At 36.5% G+C, this 27,336-nt stretch overlaps 1 protein-coding gene across 1 annotated transcript in view; it reads right to left on the bottom strand.

Moving 5' to 3' along the window:
* The window catches only part of KIF13B (kinesin family member 13B), a 267,035-nt gene that overhangs the window by 168,948 nt on the left and 70,751 nt on the right, over positions 1-27,336 (bottom strand). The window contains exons 3-4 of the mRNA XM_056813715.1: positions 4,724-4,736; positions 1,944-2,004 (exon numbers count right to left, since the gene is read on the bottom strand). Coding sequence (XP_056669693.1) covers positions 1,944-2,004; positions 4,724-4,736 — 74 coding nt within the window. The remainder of the gene's footprint in view (positions 1-1,943; positions 2,005-4,723; positions 4,737-27,336) is intronic.

Raw genomic sequence — 27,336 nt, 5'->3', positions numbered from 1 at the left:
TTGATAGTCATCTTTTCTACTATTCTACTTCTGGCTTCTGTGGGAGAAGGTTGTAAAAAGGGTATAAAAGAGAGGAGGACTTGAGTTTTTCATATTTCTCTTTGCTCCTGTATTTAAACTTGATATCTAAACTTCAAAGTTTTTCCACAGCTGGGGTCTTTTTATTAGGAATGCTTAGAAGTTCTATATTTCATTAGATTTATTTTTCCCCTGTAGGATCAGTTTTTCTGGGTAAGTCATTCTTGGCTATAAGCCCATATCCTTTGCCTTCTTGAATAACATGTTTCAAAGCTCTGTTCTCATTTAGAGGGATGATTTCTGCTTTGTATGTAATCCTGACTGTGACTCTTCAATCCTTGAATCCTTCTGACTGGCTGCTTCTAGTATTCTTTCTTTGACCTGGAAAGTTGGGATTCTGGCAATAAAATTCCTAAAAGTTTTCATTTTGAGATTTCTTTCCAGTTGATTTTTCTAATTCTACTCAACCTTCCGGTTCTAAGAGATCAGGGCAATTTTATTTTAAGATTCCTTCAAATTGTATGTTTAAGCTCTTTTTGGGGGTCATAATGTTCATATAATCCAATGAAACTTAAATTTTTTCTTCTCAATCTATTTTCTAGGTAAGCTGTTTTTGCTACTTTACATTGTTTTTCCTTTTTTTAGGCTTTTGATTTTGTTTTAATATTTCTCATTACTTCAAGAAGTCATTGGCATCTATTTGGTTCATTCTTGTTTTCAGAGAGTTTGCTGCTTGGGCAAATTTTTTATACCTTTTGAGCCAAGCTGTTAATACCCTTTCCAATTCTTTCTTCCATAGTTCATTTCTTTTCCAATTTTTCCCCTTAGCACTCTTATATTTTATTTATAAAAACATTTTAAACTTTTTATTTAACTTATATCATCTATCCCACTGTACAAATGCTACGTTCCTCTGAGACACTGATTATAGATGTTTTAAGAGTCATTCTCTTCTTCTGCCTCTGTCTTCAGTGTCTTTGCCATCATAACATCTTAGTCTTATTTCTCTTACCCCCTTTACTTATCCTATACTTTCTAAATAAAGAAAGTTTAATTTTCTAGAGTCATATTCCAACTAAAAGCAATAAATCACCAAGACACAGTGATTATATAATAGTGAATGAGTGTGAGTGTGAGTGTGTGTGTGTGTGTGTGTCTATACACAAATAAAAACAGAGGCAGGTTGGTGGTACAGTGGAACTGAGGATCTCAACAGGATCTCAACAAGATTTGAGTTCAAATATGACCCCAAATACTTGCTGTGTAATTCTAAGTAAATCACTTAATCTATACCTGCCTCAATTTCCCCAATTATAAATGGGTAAAATAATAGTACCTACCTCCTAAAATTATTGTGAGTATAAAATGAGATGTGTGTAAAGGGCATTGCAAGACTTAATGCATGATATAAATGCTAGTTATTGTTATTAATATATATAATAATAATAATATATATTATTAAATATGCCATCTTGAATTAGGACATCTTTTTTACCTTTCTTCTATTCATCCTTTGTATTTTTGTGTACAGATAGCTGAACCATGCAAAAGCTACACACTAAGGTTAGTAGCTTCACAGGTTCACAAAAGACAAATAAAAAAATGAATTTCAATAGTTCTCAGAGAAGTACCTGGAAAAGTACTACTTTTTCATTTGATCTTTCATAACAGGCATGGTAAAATCTGACTCTCACAGACCCCTCACAGCATGGGTTCTTAAAGGCTAAGCCAGCAAGGAAGAATCTCTGGTAGGTTCTGTCAAACTAGAAAGGCTCTGAACATATTCCTAGAAACATTCTTTAAATCTGTCATTCAAAGATTTGTCTTGCTAACAATACCACAAGACTATTGAAGGGAAGAGTTGTGATCTGGGTCAGTCCAAATCCAAAAAAATCACAGATTATTAAGTATAAGAGTCTTATTACCTGCATATTTTTCTTTGACAGATTCATCCATAGACCAGAAGCAATGATCATAAGCAAATACCTGTTAAATAATTAAACAAAAGTATGCATTAATAATGAAATCTTAAGGAATGATCCCACATCATCAAAATAGGATCTAACTACAGAAAGAAAACAGGGTCTTCATGTTTGAATACTTAATACACCTATGAAGTATACATTTAAAAGTAAAGGAAAATACTTTCTCAAGGCAAAGTTAGATGACCAAATGGATAAAGTACAGCACTTAGAATCAGGAAGACCTGAGTCCAAATTCATTCTCAAATACTTACTAGCTATGTTACTTTAAAGGGCAGGTCCCTGGGTCTCTCAGCCTCAGTTTTCTCATCTGTAAACTGAGTATTATATGAGTTTCCCAGGGTTGTTGTAAGTATGAAATGTGGTAACGGATAAGGCAATGGTAAACAGATAAAGCACTAGAGAATGCTATTGTTATTCTCATTAGTATTAATGTTACTATGTCAATCAATTTAGATAGATTCTACAAGCTCTCAAAATAATTGCTGAGGGACCAAATCCAGAACTCTATCTGGAAATACATATGTGGAATGCTATTTTGTATTAGCAACTATTAAAACATCTCAAACCAGATAACCCATGGACAAATTAAACTCCCCTCCTTCTAATTTCACGACTATTGTCAATCACCCGCCATTCTCCCAGTCCCCCAGGCTTACAATATAGCCTTTTTCCTTAATGTCTCACTTTCCATTCTTCCTTCATCCAATCAGTTGCTAAGTCCTGTCATTCCTGCCTTCTTAAACACCTCTCATGTGCACCCCCTTCTCAATCATCCTACAACTTCCAGCATCAAAAATAAAATTCTCTGGCTTTTAAAGCCCTTTTGATCTGGTCCTTTCTTCCTTTTCCAATCTTCTTACACCCTTTGAAATAAAGTGAAGTGTCCTCCTTGCTGTTTCTCACACTAGACAGTCCAATTCCCAATTCTGAGTAATTTTTCTCTGGCTGTCCCACATGCTTGAAATGCCCTCCCTACTTTTCTTCACCTCCTGGCTTCCCTCAAGTCCCAAGTAAAATTCTGCCTTCTACAAGCAGCCTTTCCTGATTCCTCTTAACATCAATGTCTTCATATCTCATCTGTAGATAGTTGTTTGTTCTTTCTCCTTCCCAATAGAGAGTGAGTTACTTGAGACAAGGATGTTTATTTTTTTGGTGTTATCCTCAGTGCTGAGTCACCCCATGCTTAATAAACGCTAATTGACTATTTCAGAGAAATTTGGGGGGTCTTGACAGTACCTAATATAAGTTTTCACTGACTGCCCATTTTACCTCTACAATATCTCTCACATCAATCCTAATCTGTCCACTAAACAAAGTACCATGCTTCGTCAGCCCTTCTATCAACTATCATCTGGCCTATTATAATGGCCTGTCTTACTGTCTCCAGTTTCTCACTCTCTTCATACTTCTATCAAACTAAGCTCTCCTAAGAACAGATTTATTTTAAACCCTAACCTTCCATCTTAGAGTGAATACTGTGTATTGGTTCGAAGACAGAAGAGCAGTAAGGCCTAGGCAAAGCAGGGTAAATGACCTGCCCAGAGTCACACAACTAGAACATGTCTGAGGCCAAATTTGAACCTAGGACCTCCTCTCTTGAGGCCTGGCTCTCAATCCACTGAGTCACCTTGCTGCCCTTGAGAGCAGATTTTACATCAATCCCTAGCCCAGATTCTTCAGCCTCAATTCTCTTCAGAACAAGAGTTCTTAATCTGTGGTTCATAAACTTTTAAAATATATATATTTTTTATAACTATAGCACAACAGGATTGTCTTCCTTTGACTCTTATGTATGTTATTTTAGGTGTTTAAAGACAGTGTTCTGAGAAGGAGTCCTAAATTGCCAAAAAGACTGAAGACACAAAAATGATTAAGAACTTCTATGCTAGAATAAGATACAAATTCCAAAGCCTGACATTTAAAACCTTGCACAATCTGATTGCAGTCTACTTCTCCAGGCTTATTTCACATTAGTCCACTTTATAAAATTCATATTCCAGCCTAAGATCCTATTTTGGAATCCCCCAAGAAATGCAGGAAATAAGCCCTTGTATTTTTTTAATAAGACTAAGATCAAAATTTATCTCCTTGCAATTGTGTGAAATGGAAAAGGGAGAAAGTAAACAAGTATTTATTAAATACCTACTATGTGCCAGGAATTATGCTAAGCACTTTGAAAATGTTATTTCATCTAATCCTCACAATAACCCTGGGAGATTGGTGCTCTTATTAGGATCACATAGCTGGGAAGTGTCTGAGACCAGATCTAGAAGTCAGGTCTAGAAGACAAGAGTCTCTAGACACACCACTATATCCACTGTCATCAACTTGCCCATACAGGCCATCCTTGGTCTCTATTTGAATCCTCAACTGAAAGCCCTAAACTCGTCTGATGTTTAGGGTGCTAGTTTTGTAGGGCTATGTAAGAAATTACGATTGCTGAGCCCATTAGCAATCTAGCACAACACAAATAGAATGCATATCTGCAGTTGTTGGTGTCAGAAGTAATCAAAATACAAATACCAGACTTTCCCAAATTGTCTAGTCACTCATATGACAATCAAGTAAGAATTACACTGTAGACTGGCAGCATGCATCAATTTTATGTTACTAGGATTCTTCAAGGAAAATATTAAATAAAATAAGATACACCAGCTACCTTAAAAATACACCAAAAATAGCCTGCCAACTATTAAATGTAATCAATCCAAACAGCTTACCTTTGGCTGACCTCTGAAATTCCCAAGAGAAGGGTGTTCATTGGCACAAAAGGAAAAAAAAAGAAAAAAATTAGTCAAGATAGTTTTTAAAGATTAAAGAAATTATAAACATTTCCAAAAATAAATGCAATTCATTCATCAACCAGCTTTAATTACAATGCAGAAAATGTGACAAAAGTATCAACTTTTTAAGACATACATTTTGGCTTCTTCAAAGAAAACGACTGACTTATAATAAATAACTTATTAGTCTCTAATAACCAGTGTTGGAGTGTCAATAATCATCTGAGACTGGCAAAGCTAAAAATCTAAGGCATAAATCACATAAAGATTTAATTCTCTGTATAACTTTTTTTATTCTTGAATATTTATCTTTCTTCACATTTGAAGAAAACCAAGAAGAATGCTTCTTTTCCACCCTTAACTACCTCTTCACTTTTTCCTCCCTGCTTTTTAACAACCACTAGTTACTCTCCATCAAAGGAATAATTCACATAAAGTGAGTGTTGGTCTTCAGACAAAGGATTAAATGAATTACAGTTGACCTTGAGAAGGTCCAGAGTCATCACTGACTGGTCTTTCCACACTCCTTTCCTACCTCCCCTCTGGGCAGGCAAAGTAAAGGATCTGCTGCCATCTGACCCAGAGCAGAATGGATCCTCTTTCCCATTGATTAAAAAGAATTTAAGGAAAGGAAAAACCAAATGGAAATGCCTTTTTTTTTATTTACAAATCATCTCCCCTAAGAAATAATAAAGGAAGGCTGGAAGTTAAATCCAATTGCCAGTATTCTAATTCTGGATGTATTCATCTACCTCAGCAAAGAGGATGAAAATATTAAAGATTAATGCAAAACTGCCAAGGAAACAGAAAAGTAGGATTCATCCAGGAGAATAATCTCAATCTCTCTCCTTTCTCCCAGCCCCTACTCTGAGTTTTGGAATAGATAAGAGGAGGAAAATGGACTAGATCCTTAAACATATTATACTGAATTACTTAAAGAAAATATAGATGTAAGAACAGGAGACTCAAAAGGTAAAAAGAGAAAGAACAAACTGGTTATATTGATTTCCTCAGTTTTATTTGGTTTCAGCAGTAAAAGGGGGCTCAATAAGAATCAAGTCATAAGTATGGATGGTGTGCTCTGTCTTGACACAAAATCTCTATAGACTTTGGAACCTACAAAGTTCATATGCTTACTATATGAAGAGGACTGCCTGTTTGGTTGGCTGATGAGTCAAAACCAAAATACAGACAAAAGTCTCTTTCAGGCTACTTTCACCTTAGTTTTCATCTGACTAAATCCTATGCTATAAATCTCTGAATAGGGAGATTATCTCCCCACTCAGGCCAAAGCATGGCACATTTTTCTCTGTTGTTTTGTTGTTTTAGTGGCATCAGATCCTTCTTGACAAAGATGCTGGATGGAGTGGGTTTCCCATTTTTCTTCTCCAGTTCAATTAACAATTGTAGAAACTGAGGCAAACAGGGTTAAGTGACTTGCTCAGGGTCAAATGGCTAGTAAGTATTTGGGCTGGGATGTGAACTCAGGTCTTCTTGACCCTTATCCACTGTTCCATCTAGCACTCACTTATTCTTTCTATAACTCTTAGGTGAAGGAGTATAAGACTAGACCGGGACCGAGTTTCAAAAAGTCCCAGAGAGAAATCCATCAGAGGTCTAGAAGCTGGAATCCATGCTGGATTTTGGAGAAAACTTAGTTCCAAGCCCTGAATGAGCTGCTTGACCCTACATATCAGCTGATCAAAGGTAGCCAATTGGGAGTGATAATGACTCATTTATTTGCTATGCAGCATTCAGAAGTTATTTTGGTGGGACAAATGCTTTGAATCCACACTTCTTACAATGTGCCTCTAAGTATTATAGGAAAATTCTTTGTAACTTTTTTATAAACTTCTCAGTAAAAATTCTTTTGTAAAAATTAATTAATGAAATCTAGCCTCAGACATTTCCTAGCTATGTGACACTGGGCAAGACGCTAACCTCACCAATGCCTAGACCTTAACACTTCTGCTTTGGAACCAATACACAATATTCTAAGACAGAAGATGCAGGTTAAAAAAAAAAAGCTAATAGACATTGACTGGCAAAGCAATATAGGCACACTAAATCACAATATAGGCACACTAAATCACACAGAATAGATGATATAAGGAAGTTATTAATGAGTGATATTGGGAAGACGACACCAAAACAGTAGTTCAAAGTGAAAGAATCAGAGATAAAATAGCCCTTCCAGGGCTATCCCTAGAAAGCTAAAGGGGAGATGTAGCTAACAACATTGCTCTACAGAACCTGACTCATCAGGGCAAATGGGAATTGAGATAAGAACCCTCAAATAGGTCACAAAAGTGATTAGAAAGCAAGAGGTGAGAAGATTCCATTTTCCCCACCCCTATGGAAAAAGAAACCAAAAAAGAATGAAGAAATAGGTTTGTTTTTTAATTGCATAACAATGACCTCGGCTTAAATGCAGAAATAAATTTTCAAAGAAATTCTCTATAATACAAAAAACGTATGTATAAATGGAGATTTTGAGCCTTTGGACTTCATCTCCCATTAAGTCCCTTAGAATTTCCCCAGATTGAGACTTCCAGTCAAGATGGCGGCTTAGAGAAAGCTAAAGGCAAGATCTCCTGAAACCCTTCCTTATCGATCTCAAACTGAATGCTCCTAGGGCACCGAAATTCAAAACGATCAACAACATAGACCCTGGGAGTTCTCCTCCTGGACCTGGACCTGAATCAAAAGGTACGCCCCCCCCCCAAAAGCCAGAACCCGAGACCACTCGGACCTAAGGGGTAGGCAGAAGGAAGGTCCTAGGACCCATCTCCCCCAACCCAGAGCGCCGAGTCCGAGTCCGAGGCAGCAGAGGCAACCTCAGAGCCCCATGGCCTGCTATTCTGAAGGCTGCTTCCTGAAAACAACCTGACCCAGTCGAGGGGGCACCCAGACAACAGGGAAACAGAGAGAGATGGGGGAGCTCTTAACCCCCTGGAAGGAGCCCTCAGAGCTCCAGGAAGCCGCGGCCCCTCCCCCCTCATAGTGCTGCAGCTGACCGGCTAAGGCACAGGAACAAGGCCAAGCTAGGCTCAGAGCGTGGAAGTAAGGCAATGGAGAAGCATCAGGAGGGTGCCGAGGAGGAGAGGGCAGTAACAGGGACACACCAGCAATTCCTGGCTCCCCGGGAAGACAGAATAACAACTGCATAGAACGGACAATCTGCCTAGGGCTAAAACCTCTGAACACCAGACAGAGATAAGAAAAGCTAATCCTCCCCACTCAGATAGAGATGGCAAACTACACAGAAGCACAAAATCCCCCAAATTCCAAAAGAAACAAGAAGAAGGGGGCGACTTTGGACACATTTTATGGAGCAAAAATACAAAACACAGAGGAGATAGAAGAGGAAACACAAGCAAATGCTCCAATACCTTCCAAAGGAAATGGAAACTCTCCACAAACCCATGAATAATTTGAATCTGAAATGAGCAAAAAGATGGAAGCCTTCCTGGAGGAAAAGTGGGAAATAATGCAAAAGAAATTCACGCATCTACAAAACCAGTTTGACCAAACTGTAAAAGAAAACCAGGCTTTAAAGCAAGAACTAATAAAGCAAAGCCAAAAGAGCAAGAAAATTAGAAGAGAACATAAAATATCTCACTGACAAAGTGACAGATTTGGAAAATAGAGGGAGAAGAGATAATTTAAGAATAATCGGACTTCCAGAAAAGCCAGAAATAAACACCAAACTTGACATCATAATACAAGAGATAATTGAAGAAAACTGCCCAGAGATTCTAGAACAAGGGGGCAATACAGCCACTGACAGAGCTCACAGAACACCCTCTACACTAAATCCCCAAAAGACAACTCCCAGGAATGTAATTGCCAAATTCCAAAACTCTCAAACAAAAGAAAAAATCCTACAAGCCAGAAAAAGACAATTTAGACATAAAGGAATGCCAATCAGGGTCACACAAGACCTTGCAAGTTCTACTCTGAATGATCGTAAGGCATGGATCTTTGGGAGGGGAAAGACTTTAAAACCAAGCAAGACATAGAAAGAATCACAAAATGTAAAATAAATAATTTTGACTACATCAAATTAAAAAGCTTTTGTACAAACAAAACCAATGTAACTAAAATCAGAAGGGAAACAACAAATTGGGAAAAAATCTTCATAGAAACCTCTGACAAAAGTTTAATTACTCATATTTATAAAGAGCTAAATCAATTGTACAAAAAAAACAAGCCATTCTCCAATTGATAAATGGGCAAGGGACATGGATAGGCAGTTTTCAGCTAAAGAAATCAATAATATTAATAAGCACATGAAAAAGTGTTCTAAATCTCTTATAATCAGAGAGATGCAAATCAAAACAACTCTGAGGTATCACCTCACACCAAGCAGACTGGCTAGCATGATAGCAAAGGAAAGTAATGAATGCTGGAGGGGATGTGGCAAAGTAGGGACATTAATTCATTGCTGGTGGAGTTGTGAACTGATCCAACTATTCTGGAGGGCAATTTGGAACTATGCCCAAAGGGCGACAAAAGAATGTCTACCCTTTGATCCAGCCATAGCACTGCTGGGTCTGTACCCCAAAGAGATAATGGACAAAAAGACTTGTACAAAAATATTCATAGCTACGCTCTTTGTGGGGGCCAAAAACTGGAAAACGAGGGGATACCCATCAATTGGGGAATGGCTGAACAAATTGTGGTATATGTTGGTGATGGAATATTATTGTGCTAAAAGGAATAATAAAGTGGAGGAATTCCATGGAGACTGGAACAACCTCCAGGAAGGGATGCAGAGTGAGAGGAGCAGAACCAAAAAAACATTGTACACAGAGACTAATACACTGTGGTATAATCGAACGTAATGGACTTCTCCATTAGGGGCAATGTAATATCCCTGAACAATCTGCAGGGATCTAGGAGAAAGGATAAACTATGGGAATAGAAACACCAAGGAAAAGCAACTGCCTGACTACAGCAGTTGAGGGGACATGACAGAGGAGAGACTCTAAACGAAACTCTAATGCAAATATTAACAACATGGAAATGGGTTCGAATCAAGAACACATGTGATACCCAGTGGAATCACGCGTCGGCTATGGGGGAGGAAAAGAAAATGATCTTTGTCTTTAATGAATAATGCTTGGAAATGATCAAATAAAATATTATTAAAAAAAAAAAGAATTTCCCCAGATTCCTTTTTCCTGAGTCCCCGCATTTTGTGTGATTGTATTTAAGTGGCTGTAACTCCTCCCTCTTCCTTTCTTGGACCTGCAATAGGGCTGAAGTCAGGCAGTTCTTTTGTTTTAGTTATTATTAATAAAACCTTATAAAATATAAGTTATTGATTATTAATTTTAAAACCCACATTTTGGTGACCACGAAGGGACTACAAATTCTCAAAAAATTTTGAGCCGATAGCCTTACAGTAAAGATAGTACGTTTGCCAGGTCGCTGCCCACCCCAAGGATCTGTGGAGGGGTGTGCCCATATTCCTGCCCCGCGCTGCTGCCTGCCACTGCCTGTTGTTTCTCCTGTCCCTCTGCTTGGCCAGCATTCCTCTCCTCTCCATTCAGCTTGGAACCTCCTCTTCCAAAGACCAGAGCTGCCACAAGAGCCTGCCAATCCCAGCCATTGTTTTTCCACAGAGGGTGATGTATAAAAATCTTTCCACCCCAATCCCCTTCCACACTCCACGTGTGTGTTTCTAGCCTGCCATAGCCATTTTTCAGCTTAGAGAAAAGAACCCCACACCTTCTAATTTTCAAGCAGATTTTTTTAAGCTGATCCTGAACTCATACTTTAGAAGGCTGTTACTAAAGTTTTTTTCACAAGGAGGGCAGTTAGTTCCAAACCAGTAGATTTAAAGTCAGTTTGGGGGAATAAACTTGATTTTTTTTCTCCTGACCCAAAACACTAAGAAGAAGCATTTTTTCTCATATATGCAAATATGCTATTGTTTTCCCTAAAAGTTTTGTCTCTTTCTATTTACTCTTTAAACAAACCTCATTCAGCATCTTTCAGGAAAAAATATTATTGCAAAGCATGCTTGAAACTCTGAAACAACAGTCTGAGTAGGTAGAGCTAAAAAGTGCAGGTTGAATCTGCTTAATTCTTATGCTGAGACTTTTTATTTTGGAGATTTCCCACTTTATTTCCTTCTCCTCAAGAATATGCCATAAGCTAGGCTGCTTATGCTATAAACCAACCTGAAATATTTTGACAAAGTTCTAAAAGTCCTAAATGCTCTCAACATGAAGAGTGGAGATTTTGCCCAGTGCTTCTATGGGGAAATTCAGACCTCTGACAAATGAAATCTAAATGGATAATAAATATGAGGGGAAGGGAAGGAAGCTTTAAAAGAGATCTGTAAATTTCTTGCTAACTATTTTGAGTTTATTCTCCTGTAATAGTGAACAAATCTATTGGGATTGGTGAAAAGGATTTTTTTCACTGCACTGCCTGTCTGCACCTTCTCATTGGTTTATATTATTGTATTTGCTGATTACTTTAAAGTTTAAATTTTTTTAAGTTTATCTGTTTTAATTTAATCGCTATCTTTCTGTTATACTGAATCATTTTAAGCTATGCTTTGCCTATATTGATCTTTAATTTGTACCTTTACCTTTGCTGAAAAACAAAATATCACTGTATAAGCCCTTGAACATCTTGCCTAAAACCATTGTCATTAAATCCATTGAAGATTACATGTTGCCTTTGTGTATTGTCACATAGATGATGATGGATGGACTTCATCAAAAGCTATATACAACCTTTAGAGAATTTAATAAGCTAAGAATTTAATTGTAATTGTAAGAGATCTTCAGAAATAATTTTAGTAACTAGTAGTTTCTGAATGGATGATTTAAATATACATATATACACACACACACACACACACACATATATACATATATGTAGTGGTAGTCTCTCGGTGACCGAGAATGACTATGGTCTTTGTGCAGTTTCATCTACGGTGTACCCTCATGTGGCTATGGAGTCCAAAGGCCGAGGCGCACAGTTTGTGGCACATGGGGCATGGGACGCCAGTTGTTACGGGAGGTGCGGTTGTGGCCTGGTGTCGGCGTTCACGTGCAGCAGCAAGACGTCGACAATGCTCATCTTCAAAGGTGGCGGCGGCATGGCTAATGTGGGTTCGCCAGCTGCTTCTGACAGAGGCAGCGAGTTCTAGTTGCTTTGGTGTAATGCCAGCCCACTTCAAGTTTGACTTTAGCTGATCCTATATATATATATGTGTATATATATATAAATGTTATAAAGAATGCAGTATTAAAGGTAGAGAAAAAGAAATGTTCCTACCAAGGTGTTTCTATGTAGCAGGAAGCTGGAAAAAAAAAGAGCTCCTGCAAAACTCTTTATTTTAATTTACTTCCAGCAGAACAATTTAGATTTCTTGATGATGTTCTAGACCCAAATAAGTTTTACTTTGTTTAAAAATACGTTTGCCAAGGTTGAAAGATTTGCTACATATGTAAAAATTGTGACAAATCCATCAATTCATAGTGTTTTTTTTTTATGTCATACAGCAACTTATGTGAAATATGATAGTGGGTTTGTTTGCTATTATAATTAACTGGGATATTGTGAATTTTGGGGACTTTGGTACTTCTTTAAACGTTCATTATCTACTGTATTACAGGTTTATTCTGAAAATAATTTTGTACTCGCACATGTCTGACAGTGTGTCACTGATTTTAAGCTATATATTTTTGATTTTTGAAATTAAAAAAAAAACTTTGTTTTTTTATTGCATGAGCAATATAATATCTGGTTTTTATTTTTTCTCCTTTTTGTAGTTGAAGCACATGTCAACAGTATTGAGAAGATTTTTCTTTAATTTTTTTGTTTTGTAGTAATATAAATTTTAAATACATTTATTCTAATAAAAATTTATAAAATAATACTTATTTATTGATTATTAATTTTAAAACCCACACTTAGTTGATCCTTTTATTCCCCCCCCCTTTTTTTTTTGAGGAAAAGGTCCCATATAGGTTGCCAAATGATTAAGATTTTTCTAATGATTTATAAGACTTGATATGCCCTCAGGTATTACAATTGTGACTCTCCTTTCTCATCTACCCCTATATGCAACTGTCAATTTTACCTGACTACTACAATTTTACCAGACTACTACCTTAAATCAGGCATTTATCATCTGAGCAGGCTAGCATAGATAAAGCAACAAATACTGTGGAAGAGTTCCAAAGTGGTATGTGTTATTTGGGTCAAAACACTGCCATTAACTTGACTACCATCTTGCCACAGACTATGATGGAGGAAGTATCAGAACCCTGAACCTAATAGCCCTAGAAATAGTTGTATCTCAATTTTAAAAGGATGTAATCATATAGAAGGGGCCTATCATTGTTTTTTTTTTAACTTAAAAAAATTTTAATTACACATAGAAACAATTTTTGACAATTATTTTCTAACATTTTGAGATTCAGAATCACTTCCTCCCTCCCCCTGGCACAGATACTGTACCCCCACAACTACAGAAATGTTTCAGGCAATCTGTAAGCAGGGAAATTTCTTTGCTCCCTTACATTCTTGTGACTCCTAACCCAAAAAATCTGATAACTCCTATAAGACCCTGAGAGAATTATCCTCCTTGGATTGTCCTTTAGGTTTGAGATGGACAGAGAGATACACCTCCTTCATACCATCAAGTTGTATCTCAAGCATCCATCTATTCACTAAACTATGAGGGTCACCCCCTATGTCTTCAAGTAAACCTTCCCTTCCCTGTACCTCAGTGCATACCACTCTAGAGTCACATAAAGGGTATAAAGACCCCAGACCTGAAGTCATTGGGGAATAGCTTTCCATCTATTCTGTTCCACCTAGGAGACAGTCTTCCACCTATGCTGTCCTCCTGGCTAGATTCAACATTACCTTCTAAATTAATAAATTTCTCTTTTTATTTTTAAGGTAAGTTTCAGAGTCTTGTATCCTTGCAAAAGGTACCCTTCCCAAACCCTAGGGTATCACCTCAAGCCTTCCATAACACCTCTACTTCTCCAAGATATGATATGAGCTATGCTGGAGCTTTCATGCATTATATATTTTCAAATTCCCATGCCCATTGACAGATAGCACAGATCACACAAACACACAATAAAAAACTTGTGAAGGAAATAATATAAAAAGATGGCATGCTTTGATCTGCAATCAGATTCCAACAATTCCATCTTTGGCTGTGAATAGCAATTTTTATCATGAGTCCCTTGGGGTCATCTTGCAATCTTATTTTTCTGATAATAGTTTAGTCCTTTGCAGTTGATCATCATATAATATTTCTATTATTCTATGTTGCTGGGTCAAAGAGTATATATAGTTTTGTGGAGGGGTCCATCATTCTCACTACTACCACCACCAACTGCCATGACATCCTAGGACCTCTGGATCTTTTGATTAGCAATTCAGCTGATCATTCTCATTTATGTCTTCCCTAGACTATTAGTATGTAAGCCTTGAAAGTAAGAAATATCTTGTTTTTCCATTTTTGGACCCAGGGATTAGTATAGTGTTTTGCACATAGTTATTAGCACCTGATAATTTTTTTTTTAATTCATTCATTCGTTCATTTGCTGCTGAACAATTCTAATTTCTTTCTAACTAGTGCCCAGACTCTGGTCTCTACTTTTCCAATCATTCTTCACACAGCAATGAAGAATCTGTAGCTAAGGCAAGTACATAAACCAGACTGCAGCTGCAGCTGCAGTAACTCACTCTCTCACTCTCACTCACTCTTTTTCTCTCTCCTTCCCTTGTCTCACTTTCTCTCTCTCTTTCCATCTTAGAAACTTAGAATCTAGTAGTTATTTCTACTTAGGATCAAAATCCTTCAATTTAAAAATAAAAATCCTTAAATTTCCTTCCCTGAAACTTTCCAGTCACTTCTCTAATACCCCCATAATTCTTCCTCTTCAAATTACCTTGTATTATTATCTACATGCATTGTGTATCCATATACATAACACTGTAAAATGTAATCTCCTTGAATGAAGGAATAGTTTCATTTTCATCTTGTATTCCAGTGCAGAAAGAACAAATGATTGTTGAGTTGAATATTTTAGAAAAGTTACAAAAAGAATGATTTACTAATGGAATTATATAATCCCCTTTCTGCTCGTATTTATGATTTAAATTATATTGTCATCAGTTTCATATGACGATGTCTGTTGACCTACCTAAAGTTGAAGATGGGGAAAAAATGCCCTCTTAAGGTTTCTTCTAGAATAATGATTCTATGATTCATTTTTGCTACCAATAACATTTCCCAAAACAATTCAATTTCATTAATTTCCTCTATTCTAATTTCTAGTGCAGTAAAAAAAATCATGATGTATTTCTCACCCTCCAGATAGAAATTTCCTATTCACAGTATTTATATAATTGAAAATTTTGCCTCATTCATTTTCCTGAGAGAAAAAGCATTTCTACTTAGAATATTTCAAGGACAGTTGAAATAAATTCTCCCACAGAGTGAAGATTATTCATTCTTCCCAGAGGGATGTTCTATAGTAAGCTCAAAAACCATAATCAAATGTCAAACTTAGATGAACACACTGCCCTGAATTCATAGCATAGTAATGAGAACTAAAACAGACCAGTAAATTAATTACAGAGCTAACTTTCCAGCTTGGAATTCTTGTGACTATACAAGTGAAGCTCAAGTAACTTATATAGCCATAAGAAACCAAAAGATGTAATTACAGCTCTTTCAAACCCCACCCCCATCCCAACAGTACAGCTATTCTCCTAATACCCTGACACCTCACTTATTTGGGGATCATGAATCTAATAACTTCATTTACCTGAACAGATTTAAAGTATGGAAAAGAGCACTGAATTTTAAATCAGAGAAGTTGGTTTGCATCTGGAATATGTTATTTTCTACCTGCATGACCTTGGACAAATTTATAGCTTTTTTTAGCCTTCTGTTTCCTCAAGTGAATTTCTTTTCCAGCTCCAAATCCTTGGATCCAAAGTAGAAAGGACCTCTTAAAAAGCCTAAACCTGGAGAAAATTTATGCATCTTCACAATATGAGAACCTATCCAGAATTCATGGTCCTCTACAATCTGCTTCCATCTTGTCTGTGCTACTACTCCCTTCCTATATTTTAAATTCCAGGCAAACTAAGCTACTTGTTATCCATCATTTGTGTCCAGTCCTTTCATCTTTCAAGATTTTGCTTATGCTGTCCCCTGTGCTTAGAATAGACTTCTCCATCACCCATCTCCATCTGATGAAGTCTTCTCTTCCCATCAGTCCCAACTGATATTATGTCATCCATCATGCCACCATGGCTGATCCAGACCACAGGGATCTTGGTTATGCTTTCACGGCATAGTTCACCTTTGCTCTTGTCACATTTGACTTAAATACATATAAAACTATCTCATAAGACATTTCACATGACATGGCAAGGAGCCAAAAAATCATCTAGTACAAAACCATGAATTTTACAAAGGGAGAAACTGAGACTCAGAAATGAAAAGGTTCCCCCAAACCTAGTAAGCATCAGAGCCAAGACTTGCATCCAGTTCTTTTAATTCCAAATTATAGTTACTACAGTAGATTTGTAAATACCTCAAAAACATGGACTACATGTGATATTAAAACCTGGGCTAGGTACTAGATACTAGAAAACCAAATCCAAAAGTCAAATAATTCCTGTGTGTAAGGGGCTTACAAACTAACTATACAAAGGAGGAAAAAAAAACATACTGGCTTGCTAGACAGGTAAATGCAAAGTATTTTCTGGTGAAGATCCAAGAAGCTAGGTGGATCTGGCAGGGATTCAAGTGGAAGGATGTGTTTAACAAGAACCTTGAAGACAGTTTATAGATTCTAAGGATTCTACAAATTGGCAATTCCACAAGCAATGAATGAGTACAACTTGTTTTTCCAAGATACCAGTACTTTATTGCCAAGCTTTTGATTAAAGTATTTATTTTAACAATTTACTGAGTACAAGTGGGTACCTAAAAGATTTGTTTTAATATGCTTCTCATTACTACTGAGTCTGAGGGCTGTTTCAAGTAATTATTAACAAATTGTACTATCTCATACGAAAATGATCCAGTTAACATCTTTTAGCCATTTATTCATTATCCATCGCAAAGTTGCCTTTATAAATTTTTAATAGTTCTTTATACATCTGAAATGTAAAGTCATTTTCCAATTCATTTCCATTTCAAAATGAGAAACAAGATACTAGAAGAATGCCAGAAATGGATGAACTGAATGAAAGAAATGCCTTTATTATTTACCAAGTCAAAAGTGCTAAGCACCAAGGATACAAATAGAAAACAGAGAAACCATCCTAGCCCTCAAGGAGAAGTCATTTTAATGGGTGAGAAAACACAAATAAGGAAGTAGTCAAGGAAGAGAATTTTGGTCTTAAAAGTCACAAAGATGATGATTAAAATAATAACCAGACTGTCCAATGACATACTTTTCCAGAAGCAATTTAAGAGTAAATTTCATTACAGTTCTCTGAACAAGAGGTAAAGAAAGGTGAAAGGAAGAAAAAGAAGGAGGGGATTCTGGTAGAAAATGACCAATATGAAAATGAGCACACTTGGTCCTAGGAGAGAAGTATTCTATGGTTTAGCTCCCCACATGCACGGTCTCTTGATTTCCTGGTCTGAAAGATGTAGAGCAGCACCAACCAGAAATGACCAATAGCATCATCTCCATTAAAAAACAAACACACATCATTTAACCAATACCTTTTCTCTTTACAAACCTTCTTAGCCCCACATTGGGCCAATCTTTGTGACAAAGGAAATAACTAAGTACACATCACCACCTGGCAAACCGGTAAAGATGACAAAAACTGTGAATCATCAGTACTTAGAGGTATCGTACAAAGCCAGACAGCCACACTGTTGGTGGGGCTATGAATCAGTCTAAACACCCTACGAAGCAGTTTGTAATTATGAGAAGGAAGTAACTGAAATGTCTATACCCGCTGACACAGAGATTCTCTTGCTAGTCATATATCCCAAAGGTATCCATGACAAAAAGAGCCAAAAAAAAGTTATAGCAGCATGTTTTGTAATAGTAATGAACAAGGAACACAAGTTGACAAGCCAAATCTAAAATTCTGTCTTCTACAAGAAGTCTTTTCTGATCTCCCTTAAGTCTACTGCCTCCCCTCATTGAAAATCTCATTTTATCCTGTGCATAGTTTATAGGCAGCTAAGTGGCACATTGGATAGTGTCTGGCCTGGAATCAGGAACATCTGAATTCAAATGTGACCTTACACACTGTGTGACTCTGGACAAGTCACTTAACTCTGTTTGACTCATTTTCCTCATCTGTAAGATGATCTGGAAAAGGAAATGATAGACCACTCTCCTGTCTTTGCCAAGAAAATCCCAAATGAGGTCAAGAAGGGCATTATACAACAGAATTGACTGAACAACAACAGCTTATTTGTACATAGTTGTTTGCTTGCTGTTTTCCTTACTAGACTACAAACTCCTTCAGAACAGGGGCTATCTTTTCCCTTTCTTTGTATGCTCAGCATGTGCAATGCCAGGCATATAGTCAGTCTTTGATAAATATCTGTTGATTGCTAACTGGAAGATATTAAGAATAGTGAGAAGCTTATAAAGTGGCCAAAATTTCAAGGAATGTTTAAGATTTATTAGGAGATGATATGGTTACTAGAGCAAAGGATACCAAACAAAACAATTTATGATTAAAAGATGTACCGGTCTTGTAGTGAGAACAAAGGTTAACCATGGTCACCATGGATGGCCCATGGATGTTTGGGAGTGCAAAGACAACAACTAGGTAGTATTGACATATTTGGAGGGGAGGGGAGGAGAGGGCACCTTTATCAATGCAGGGAGCATGGAGGGGAATCAGGAAGTTTCTTGTAGAAGACATGATCTTAGCTAGAACTTGAAAGATGCCAGAAGACAGAAATGAGAAGGGAGAGAATTCCAGGCATGAGGGGAAATCCGATGAAAATTTCCATTTGGGAGATGGGAATGTTATGTATAAGAAATAATAGCAAGGAGGCCAGTTCATTTGGATTACAGAGTATGTTAGAAAGAATAAGGTGGTAAAAGTTTTGGAAAAGGAGGAAAAAATCCCCCAGAATATATGATCAGGATATAAGTTATCAGTGGAATGGAATAGTGCTGATTAGTGAACCCCTTTTGGTAAAAGGGTCATATACTATCCACAAATCAAATCAAAATAGCAAAAGTCACTTTGAATTAAAATCCTGAAACAACTGGCAAGTTATACAAAATTTTTTGCCAAAGGAAATCTCACGGTAGAAATATGCTTCATTATGTTCCTTTGTATGCCATCTCTTGAACATAAACACTGGTGCAAATAATTATCAGCTATTTTTTTATTTTTTGTAAATATTTAAATTTTTTATATTTTAATGCTACTGGAATTTTAATAATCAGAGCTGTTTCGAAAGGAGGACTTGCTCTCACCCACATTACAATGAATGTATACATCACAAAGAGCTTATTCTGGAATACCCACAATACATAATTGTATTGCTATTGCTTTTCCCTACTCAGCAGGCAGTACCAGTAACTGAGCTATGATATGCATAATTGCCAATATTTTAGTTCTCTACCTGCCCCCACACAAACTCATCTTCCATAAAATAAAGATAATACAAATTGAAAACTAATTTTTTGTTGGAGATAGAATTTACTAATCTCCTAGGCAACTATTTTTACTATATATGAAAAATCATCACTAAAATTTTACATTACAGATTCTGTGGCTTAATTTTAAGAGTCACAGTATAAGAGAAACACTGGCACTGAAACACCTGGGCACAGAAAATAGATTTATTGAGGTGTGGTCGCTACATGTAGTACCACTTCTTGGAGCCACAGGTAAGAGTTGGGTGACAGGTGGACACCAAAGGTGGGTGAGCAGTCCTGAAAAGGGCTTAGCAAGCCCTCACACTAGAGGAACTAGTCCTCCCTGAAAACCCCAGTACATACACTAAAAATGATACAAAGATGATTAGCATGGCCCTGCACAAAGATGACATGAGTTCATGACGGGTTCCTTATCTACCAAATATTTCTCTCCTGAAGACAAATATGCTCAGTTCTTCTCTTTCCTTGAAAAAACAATTGATTGTACTATCACCTCAAGCTACTGTCTGATATCTCTTCTCCCTTTCAGAGCCAAACTTCCAGAAAAAGCTATCTATATTTATTTCCTTCACTTCCCAGACTCTGGCAATCTGGCTTCCAACCTTAATCACTCAGCTGAAACTAATGTCTCCAAAGTTACCAATCATCACTCAATAGCCAAATTCAATAGCTATTTTTTAAGTTCTCATCCTTTTAGAGGCATCTTTAGACTCTATTGACTACTTTCCTCCAGGACACTCTTACCCCCTTTAGGTGTTTGACACTGTTCTTTCTTCTCCAATTTCTACCATTCTTCTCAGTCTCTTTTCCTACCTTAACAACTTTTGTCTTAGAATCATAGATAAAAGCTCAAAGGGACTTCAGAAGTCATCATTATATAGATGTGGAGAATGAGACTAGATGATAGAAAGGCTAGATGATTTGTTCAAAGTCACAAATATAGTCAAGATCAGAAGTAGCATTTGAACCCAGATCCTGACTCTAAAGTCAATGCTCCTTTGGACTACTATAAGTGAATTTATACCAAGACCCTGTTTTAATCTCTCTATACTCTTTCTTATTTGATCATCTCACCCGAGTCTAATGATAACACTAATAAGATGACTCAAATTTATATCATAATTTCCTACCATCCTTATAATACAAAGTAAATAGACCATTACCCATATCTTGCATATTTGTAGCACAAGCCAATTGTCTCTAAGAATCTTTTCCTATAAAATCACTTACTTGTGGGAAAACTAAAAAGACCATATGTAAACACTGGAAATCCTGAAAAACATAATGTAACACAAAACTCTATGGGATAATAAAAACAAAAGCTATCGTTTCAAAAGTAATGAAGAAAATGACACCACTTCCATGAAATATTCCAAACAGAGCTGTTAATTAACTTTCTAGCAATAGAAAACTATTATTCCTAACAATTGACTTTAAAAATAAGAAGCAAACTAAATTTTTCAGTTTTTGCAATATTTGGTTAGGCCAGTTCTATTAACTAACCATCCAAAATTAGTGTTTTACTATGTATATACCCTTTGGCCCAGCAATATCACTACTGGGTCTCTAACCCAAAGAGATCAGAGACAAGGAAAAGGGCCTACTTGTACAAAAATATTTTTAACCACTCTTTTGTAGTGGCAAAGAATTAGAAACTGAGGGGCTATCATTTGGGGAACAGATGAACAAGTTGTAGTGTATGGTTGTAATGGAATACTATTGTGCTATAACAAATGATGAGCAGGATGATTTGAGAAAAAAACTGGAAAGACTTTTATGAACTGATACAAAATGAAGTGAACAGAACCAAGAGAACAATGTTTACAGTAACAAATATTATGATGCTCAACTATGAAGGACTAAACCATTATCATCAGCAAGGCAAGTTTCCAAGATAAGCACAAGGGTCTCATGATGAACAATGCTATCCACAATGAACAATGCTATCCACAGCCAAAGAATGAACTGTTAGAATCTGACTGCAAATCAAAGCACACCATTTTCCACTACATTTCCTTCATGAATTTCTTATTGTATGTGTGATATGTCTTCTATCACAACATGAACAATATGCAAATATATATTGCATGAAAGCATAGGCATAATCTATATCAGATTATTTATAACTAGGGGAAGGGGAAGCAGAGAAAGGAAGGAGGAAGAAAATCCAAATTCTAAAATATCAGAAAACAATTGTCAAAAATTGTTTCTACATGTGACTGAAAAAAAAATTTTAATTAGTATTTTAAGTTAATACAATTTTCTTTTTAGAAAAGTAATCTCCAAATTACAAATGAACAGAGTTGTAAATCTCTTTTGTAAATTTGTTTAAAAGTTAAAACACATTTCCCAATATAAAATATAGATAAATAAATAAGTAAATAAAAAAATATAAATAAATGGTACTCAATTTTCTGTGACAGGTCTCAAAAGTTCAATTAATTGTCTTCTCCATTAAAATATAAGTTACTTGAAGACATGGCTATTTTTTCCCTTTCCCCCCATATCTATCCACTGGAGCTCAGCATAATACCTCACACATAGTAAGCTTACTTAGTTAATCTTATTAAGTTTAATAAAATTAATTGATTAAAAGAATCAAGAGATCATAATAAGCTAATATACTAGTTTATTAAGTAGTTGATGAACCTTAAAATGGGCTTTTAGGCACAAATTATATGTAATATATATATATGTATATATATAATACATACATACATACATACATACATTAAAGGAAAAATTATAAGGAGAAATGGGGTCAAAGGAAACCAAAATACTTTTGGATGAAAATACTTTCATTCATTGTTGTTAGCTTATTGAGTCTCCCTTGTTAAAGATTTAGGGTTAAAGTTTGCCAAATTTTCAATATTTATTTGATTGTTTTTGTTTTCATAATAAAATAATGGAGTTCTCTGGTTAAGTTAATGGCTTTTTTTTTAAACCTTTGAAAGATGGAGAAAGGGGATAGGTAAAAATAAGAAACATTTTTGAGGTAGAAGGAAAAGAATGTTTCTTAAAATAATTTCACCTTTAAAAAAACAACTTGGGTGAGTTTGACTAAATTCTCAAGTTCTCTGAGTGGAATCCTACGTTCCTACTTTCCCTCTGCCTATATTAATAAGATTCCAGATAAAATATAGCAATGCCAACAAAGGCAATGACTCCCCAACTGCTCAGTAATGATCATAAAAGGAGGAGGGTGAAGTCAACTGGCAGTATACAATTAGAGTGTGAATTTTAGATTTACTCCACCCTGCTTAGTCTTTAGAATATTAGCAATCAGGAATGTATACACCCACCCCTACTTAAGGATTAATTGTGGGGGAGGATGGTCTCTGACCCGCGTGTGCTAGCAAGTGACAAATCAGAAACTGACTGACCCTGTGGACTGTCCTAAGCCAAGTTTAAGCCAACATTGGTATGTGTGAGACACAGTAAATGATGTAAAGAATTGCCTTTATATTTCACGTCACTTCCTGTAAGAGGACTTTTGTGAACTTTGGCAGTGGAACTTGACTTGGTGGTACATGGGACCTCAGACTGCTTCCCTTAAGGGAACATGTGGTGAGTGATAAGGCTGACTCCTTTTTCCCTTGACCTTTCTGAAGGCACCAGCCTCGGAGGAGGCCTCATGGCTGGAAGCCCAGCTAGATTTAATCTTCTGGAAAAGCTCCTGAGGCCTCTGACCTCCTCCTGGTTCAGACCAAGCTGGAGCAGCTTCCTCCTTTCTCTTTTTCCCTCATTCTTAATTTCTTCCTTCTATTGCAAATAAACCACCATAAAATTCCATTTTGAATTGATTATTTCATTGGGATTTAGAATTTAAATCCCTGGCAACCACTAAAATTGTATTCAGTCTCAACCCTAAAAATTTACCCTTAACAAGAGTGACTAATTTCTCCAGCAATTTTAGATCATGGACTTGTACACAGCCAAACAAAGAACACAGTAAATTTCCAAACCTCTCTATCAGTTCATTCTTCCCTTATTTTCTCCTTCTCTTCTTACCAATCTTGGCCCACTTTGATTTTCTTCTTTCAGAACAGAACTCTGATCTTTTTCGAGACTGCTATACTCTGGCTTCATGCCTCAAATGTATCCAAGCCACAAACTCCCAGGAGAACTCAGTGGCAAAGACTCATATTGTCCCATCTGTCAGCTACAAAAAGGGAGGGGGTAAAGGGGAAGTAGAGAGAGAAAAAGAGAGACAGAGAGAGACAGAGACTGACAGAAAGAAGAAGAGAGGGAGGGAGGAAGGGATGGAGAGAGGGAGGGGAGATTATGCTAATCACTCTAAGATCACAGGATCATACCTAGTAGTTTTCTAAACAGTAGCCACTTAATTATTGAATTAAAATGACTAAGAACAGTAAAGAAAATCCTCTCCCTCCTTTTATGGCTAAGGAAACTAGCCTGACAATTAAGTCACAAAATTAGATTTACCCCAAGTTCTCTAGTATCAAAAACATGTTTCCATGTTCCTTCTAATAAATCATTGATTAAATATAATTTAGTGTAAAATATAAAAAGAAAAGATAATATCTTTTCCAAGAATTCTCATCTTCTCTAGAAGAAAATATTACTGGGGCCAGAAAAATAATGGATATGAAATAATAACAGAATATAGCAAGTCATTCCTTTCTTGCACCCATAAGATAACCAGCTATAGTGAGTCCTCTCCCAAACAAGTTGACTAAAATTTATTAAGTACATACAATGGGGAAAAGAGGGGACAGATAAGTTGGCTTAGTGAATAGAGTACCAGGTCTTGGAACAGGAAGTCCTGGGTTCAAAACTGATCTCAGACACTTGCTAGTTGTGTGACCCCTTGGTGAGTCACTTAACCCCAATTGCCTAGTCCTTACTACTCTTCTGCCTTGGAACCAATACTTAGTATTGATTTTAAAACAGAAGATGAGGGTTTGGTTTTTTTAATTATGCACCTACTATGTCCTAGGTACTGTGGATACAAAGAAAAACTTCCTGGCTCTAAAGGAGTTTATCATCTGAGAGGGGATGACAACATTCAAACTAAGTACAAATAAGATGTAGAGAATAGAAATGAGAAATAATCTCACAGAGAAGGCACTAAGATGAAGGAGGACTGCAAAAGATGGCTTGTAGTGAAGACTTTAAAATGCTATATAAAGGAAGCCAGAGAAGCTAGGAAGTAGAACTGAGGAGGGAGAGAGTTTAGGCATGGAAGACAGATGGAGAAAATGTCCACAGCTGAGACCGTGTCTTGGTTAAGAACATTAGTGTCACTGGTTCCAAGAGGATGTGGAGGTGATTAAGATATAAGACTGGAAAGACAGGAAGGGTCAGGTTATGAAGGGCTTAAAAAGAGAGTGCTTTCTATTTGATCCTATTTGATCCTAGAGGTAATAGGGCACCACTATATAAAGAGAGAATGATATGGTCAAATATGCATTTTGGGAAGATCAAGCTGACAGCTGAAATATGGACTGGAAGTGGAGGAGGAAAACCAACCAGCGGGAAATAGAAGAAAATTTATTTGAAAAGAGAATTACCATTCAATTTGATTGTAATGATTTAATAAGGCAAAATAGTCCAATTAAAGAGCTAGTGAATATAAAGTTAATACTTTGAGTACAAATTTGTAGGCAAATACCAGTATGGAAATTCCATAGACCACTACAGAAAATTCTTGGATAAATCCTAAGTACTTCCTTAGGCACACAGAGATGAAGTAGCATGTCCAAGGCCACATAGTACCAGAAGATGAAATCTGAACCCAGGCCTTCCTAACTCCCAAGACTAGCAGTATTTTAACAACCACATCATGCTGCTTTATGAATTCAGAAATATTTCTAAATTTTCATATCATACCTTAGAATGTAACAACAATATGATTACACCTTCTTCTAAAATGCCAAATCGTCATTACATTATCCTTGTTTTCTGATTTTCTACTTGTCCTAATAAACTTCCTGTTTTCTAACTGGTCTCTCTCTTGAGGCAGCATGGTGGTTCAGTGGAGAGAGTGCTGGGCCTGAATTCACATGAAGACACTTACTAGCCATGTTACCATAAGCAAGTCATTTAACCTCCAATTGCTTCAATTTCCTCAACTTTAAAATGCGATTAATAGCACCTATGTTACAGGGTTGTGAGGACGAAATGAGATATTTGTTTTTGGTGTGGCAGGATGGGATGGGAAACTTGGACTAGTAATAGTGAAGGAAATAAATAATTGAAGGAACATTTAAAAATACATAGAAGAACAGGGAGAAGTTTAGCAGAAGACATAGCCCCATAGAGTAGGGTTTTTTTGACTCTTGATAAATTTAATATACGCCAAAAAAACAATGTAACAGAAGTTCACAGTTTAACGTAGAAATGTCTCAAAATATTAATGCTTGTTAAATGTATAGCAAAAGTGAAATTTAATTGTAAAAGATAAAAGCAGACAAATTCCATGTATCCTTATATATAATTTAGCACTGTATCATATCCAATATAAACAATATACTTTGGTCCCTAATATTGTGTTCACCTATTTTTTCCCAAGTTCAAAGGAATCACTAAGCCTGGGCTATAGGTTTTTAGACCTAAAGAGTGCTATATGATAGCACTGGATACCAACTCTGCCTGTCACTGACTAGATGTGGGATATTGAAAACAAGTCACAGCCATCCTGGGCCCTTCTAGTTTTAAGTCCTACGTCTCATTAATAATAGTAACTCATTATCCAATCCTTTGCAGAGGTTAGAATGGAAGCATAATATTGAATATAAAAATTGGCTGTTACTTTCAATTTATTGATCAGTTTTGTGAATTTGATCCCCTTACCCCTTCAAAATACTTCATTATAGGGAATGGCTCTCCAAGAGAGGAAAGGAGAAATATGGAGGGAAAGCTATGTGATATAAAACAAAAGATATCTATAAAAGGTATTCTTTAAATAAAAAATAATAGTTTGTTTTTATATAGCACATTTATAGTTAACAAAGCCCTTTGTTCACAAAGAACTTAAGGTTTAGCTAGTGATGGGCAAGTAGATGGCTCAGTAGATAGAATGCCAGGTCTGAAGTTGGGAGGATTTGGGTTCAAATTTAGATTCAGATACTTCCTAGCAGTGTAACTCTGGACAAGCCACTTAACCCCAATTGTCCAGTCCTTACTACTGTTCCACCTTAGAACCGATAAAAAAAGAAAAAACATAGAAGGAGCAGTAAGGTACTCAGTATATAAAGAAACAGACCTGGAGACAGGAGGTCCTGGGTTCAAATAAGGCCTCAGCCACTTCCTAACTGTGATACCTTGGTCAAGTCATTTAACACCAATTGCCTAGTCCTTACCACTCTTCTGCCATAGAACTGTATTTAGTATCAATTCTAGGACAGAAGATTAGAGCTTTTTTTTATTTAAGTTAACTGTACAAATATTGTTGGTATTTCACAGATAAAGAAACTGAGACAAAAAGTGACTTGTTCAAGGCCACACAATGAATTATGAGTAGAGCCCAGCCTGGCACCAATGTCTTCTAAGTTACAGTAAGTTGCCTCTCCATTGTTCCTGTGTTCATTGATGCTTTAGATAATGGACAATGCTTTTCGTTATTTAGGTCCCTTCTGGATCTAAGATGATGATTATAAGGCATCAAATCTAATGCGTCATTACACTAAAAATACCCATGGAAAATCCTTGGGCAAAGCAGAAAATTACGCAGTAGGTGGAGACAAGAAGGAAGAGACTAGAACTGAGACTAGAACAGCTGCACTGATTCCACATTGCTCAGGCTCTCCCTCTAGTAATGAGAAATTGACATATAGGAAATCCAGGCATCCCAGTGACCCAGAGGCCACTCGCATACAAAGGAGAAGGGATATTTATTCTCCAACTAGCACAAATATG

The sequence above is a fragment of the Monodelphis domestica genome, chromosome 1 (assembly GCF_027887165.1).
Source record: "Monodelphis domestica isolate mMonDom1 chromosome 1, mMonDom1.pri, whole genome shotgun sequence".
In the NCBI taxonomy this organism is placed as follows: Eukaryota; Metazoa; Chordata; class Mammalia; order Didelphimorphia; family Didelphidae; genus Monodelphis; species Monodelphis domestica.
Note: the sequence above shows the minus strand (reverse complement) of the source record. Positions and strands in the feature narration are given on the sequence as shown.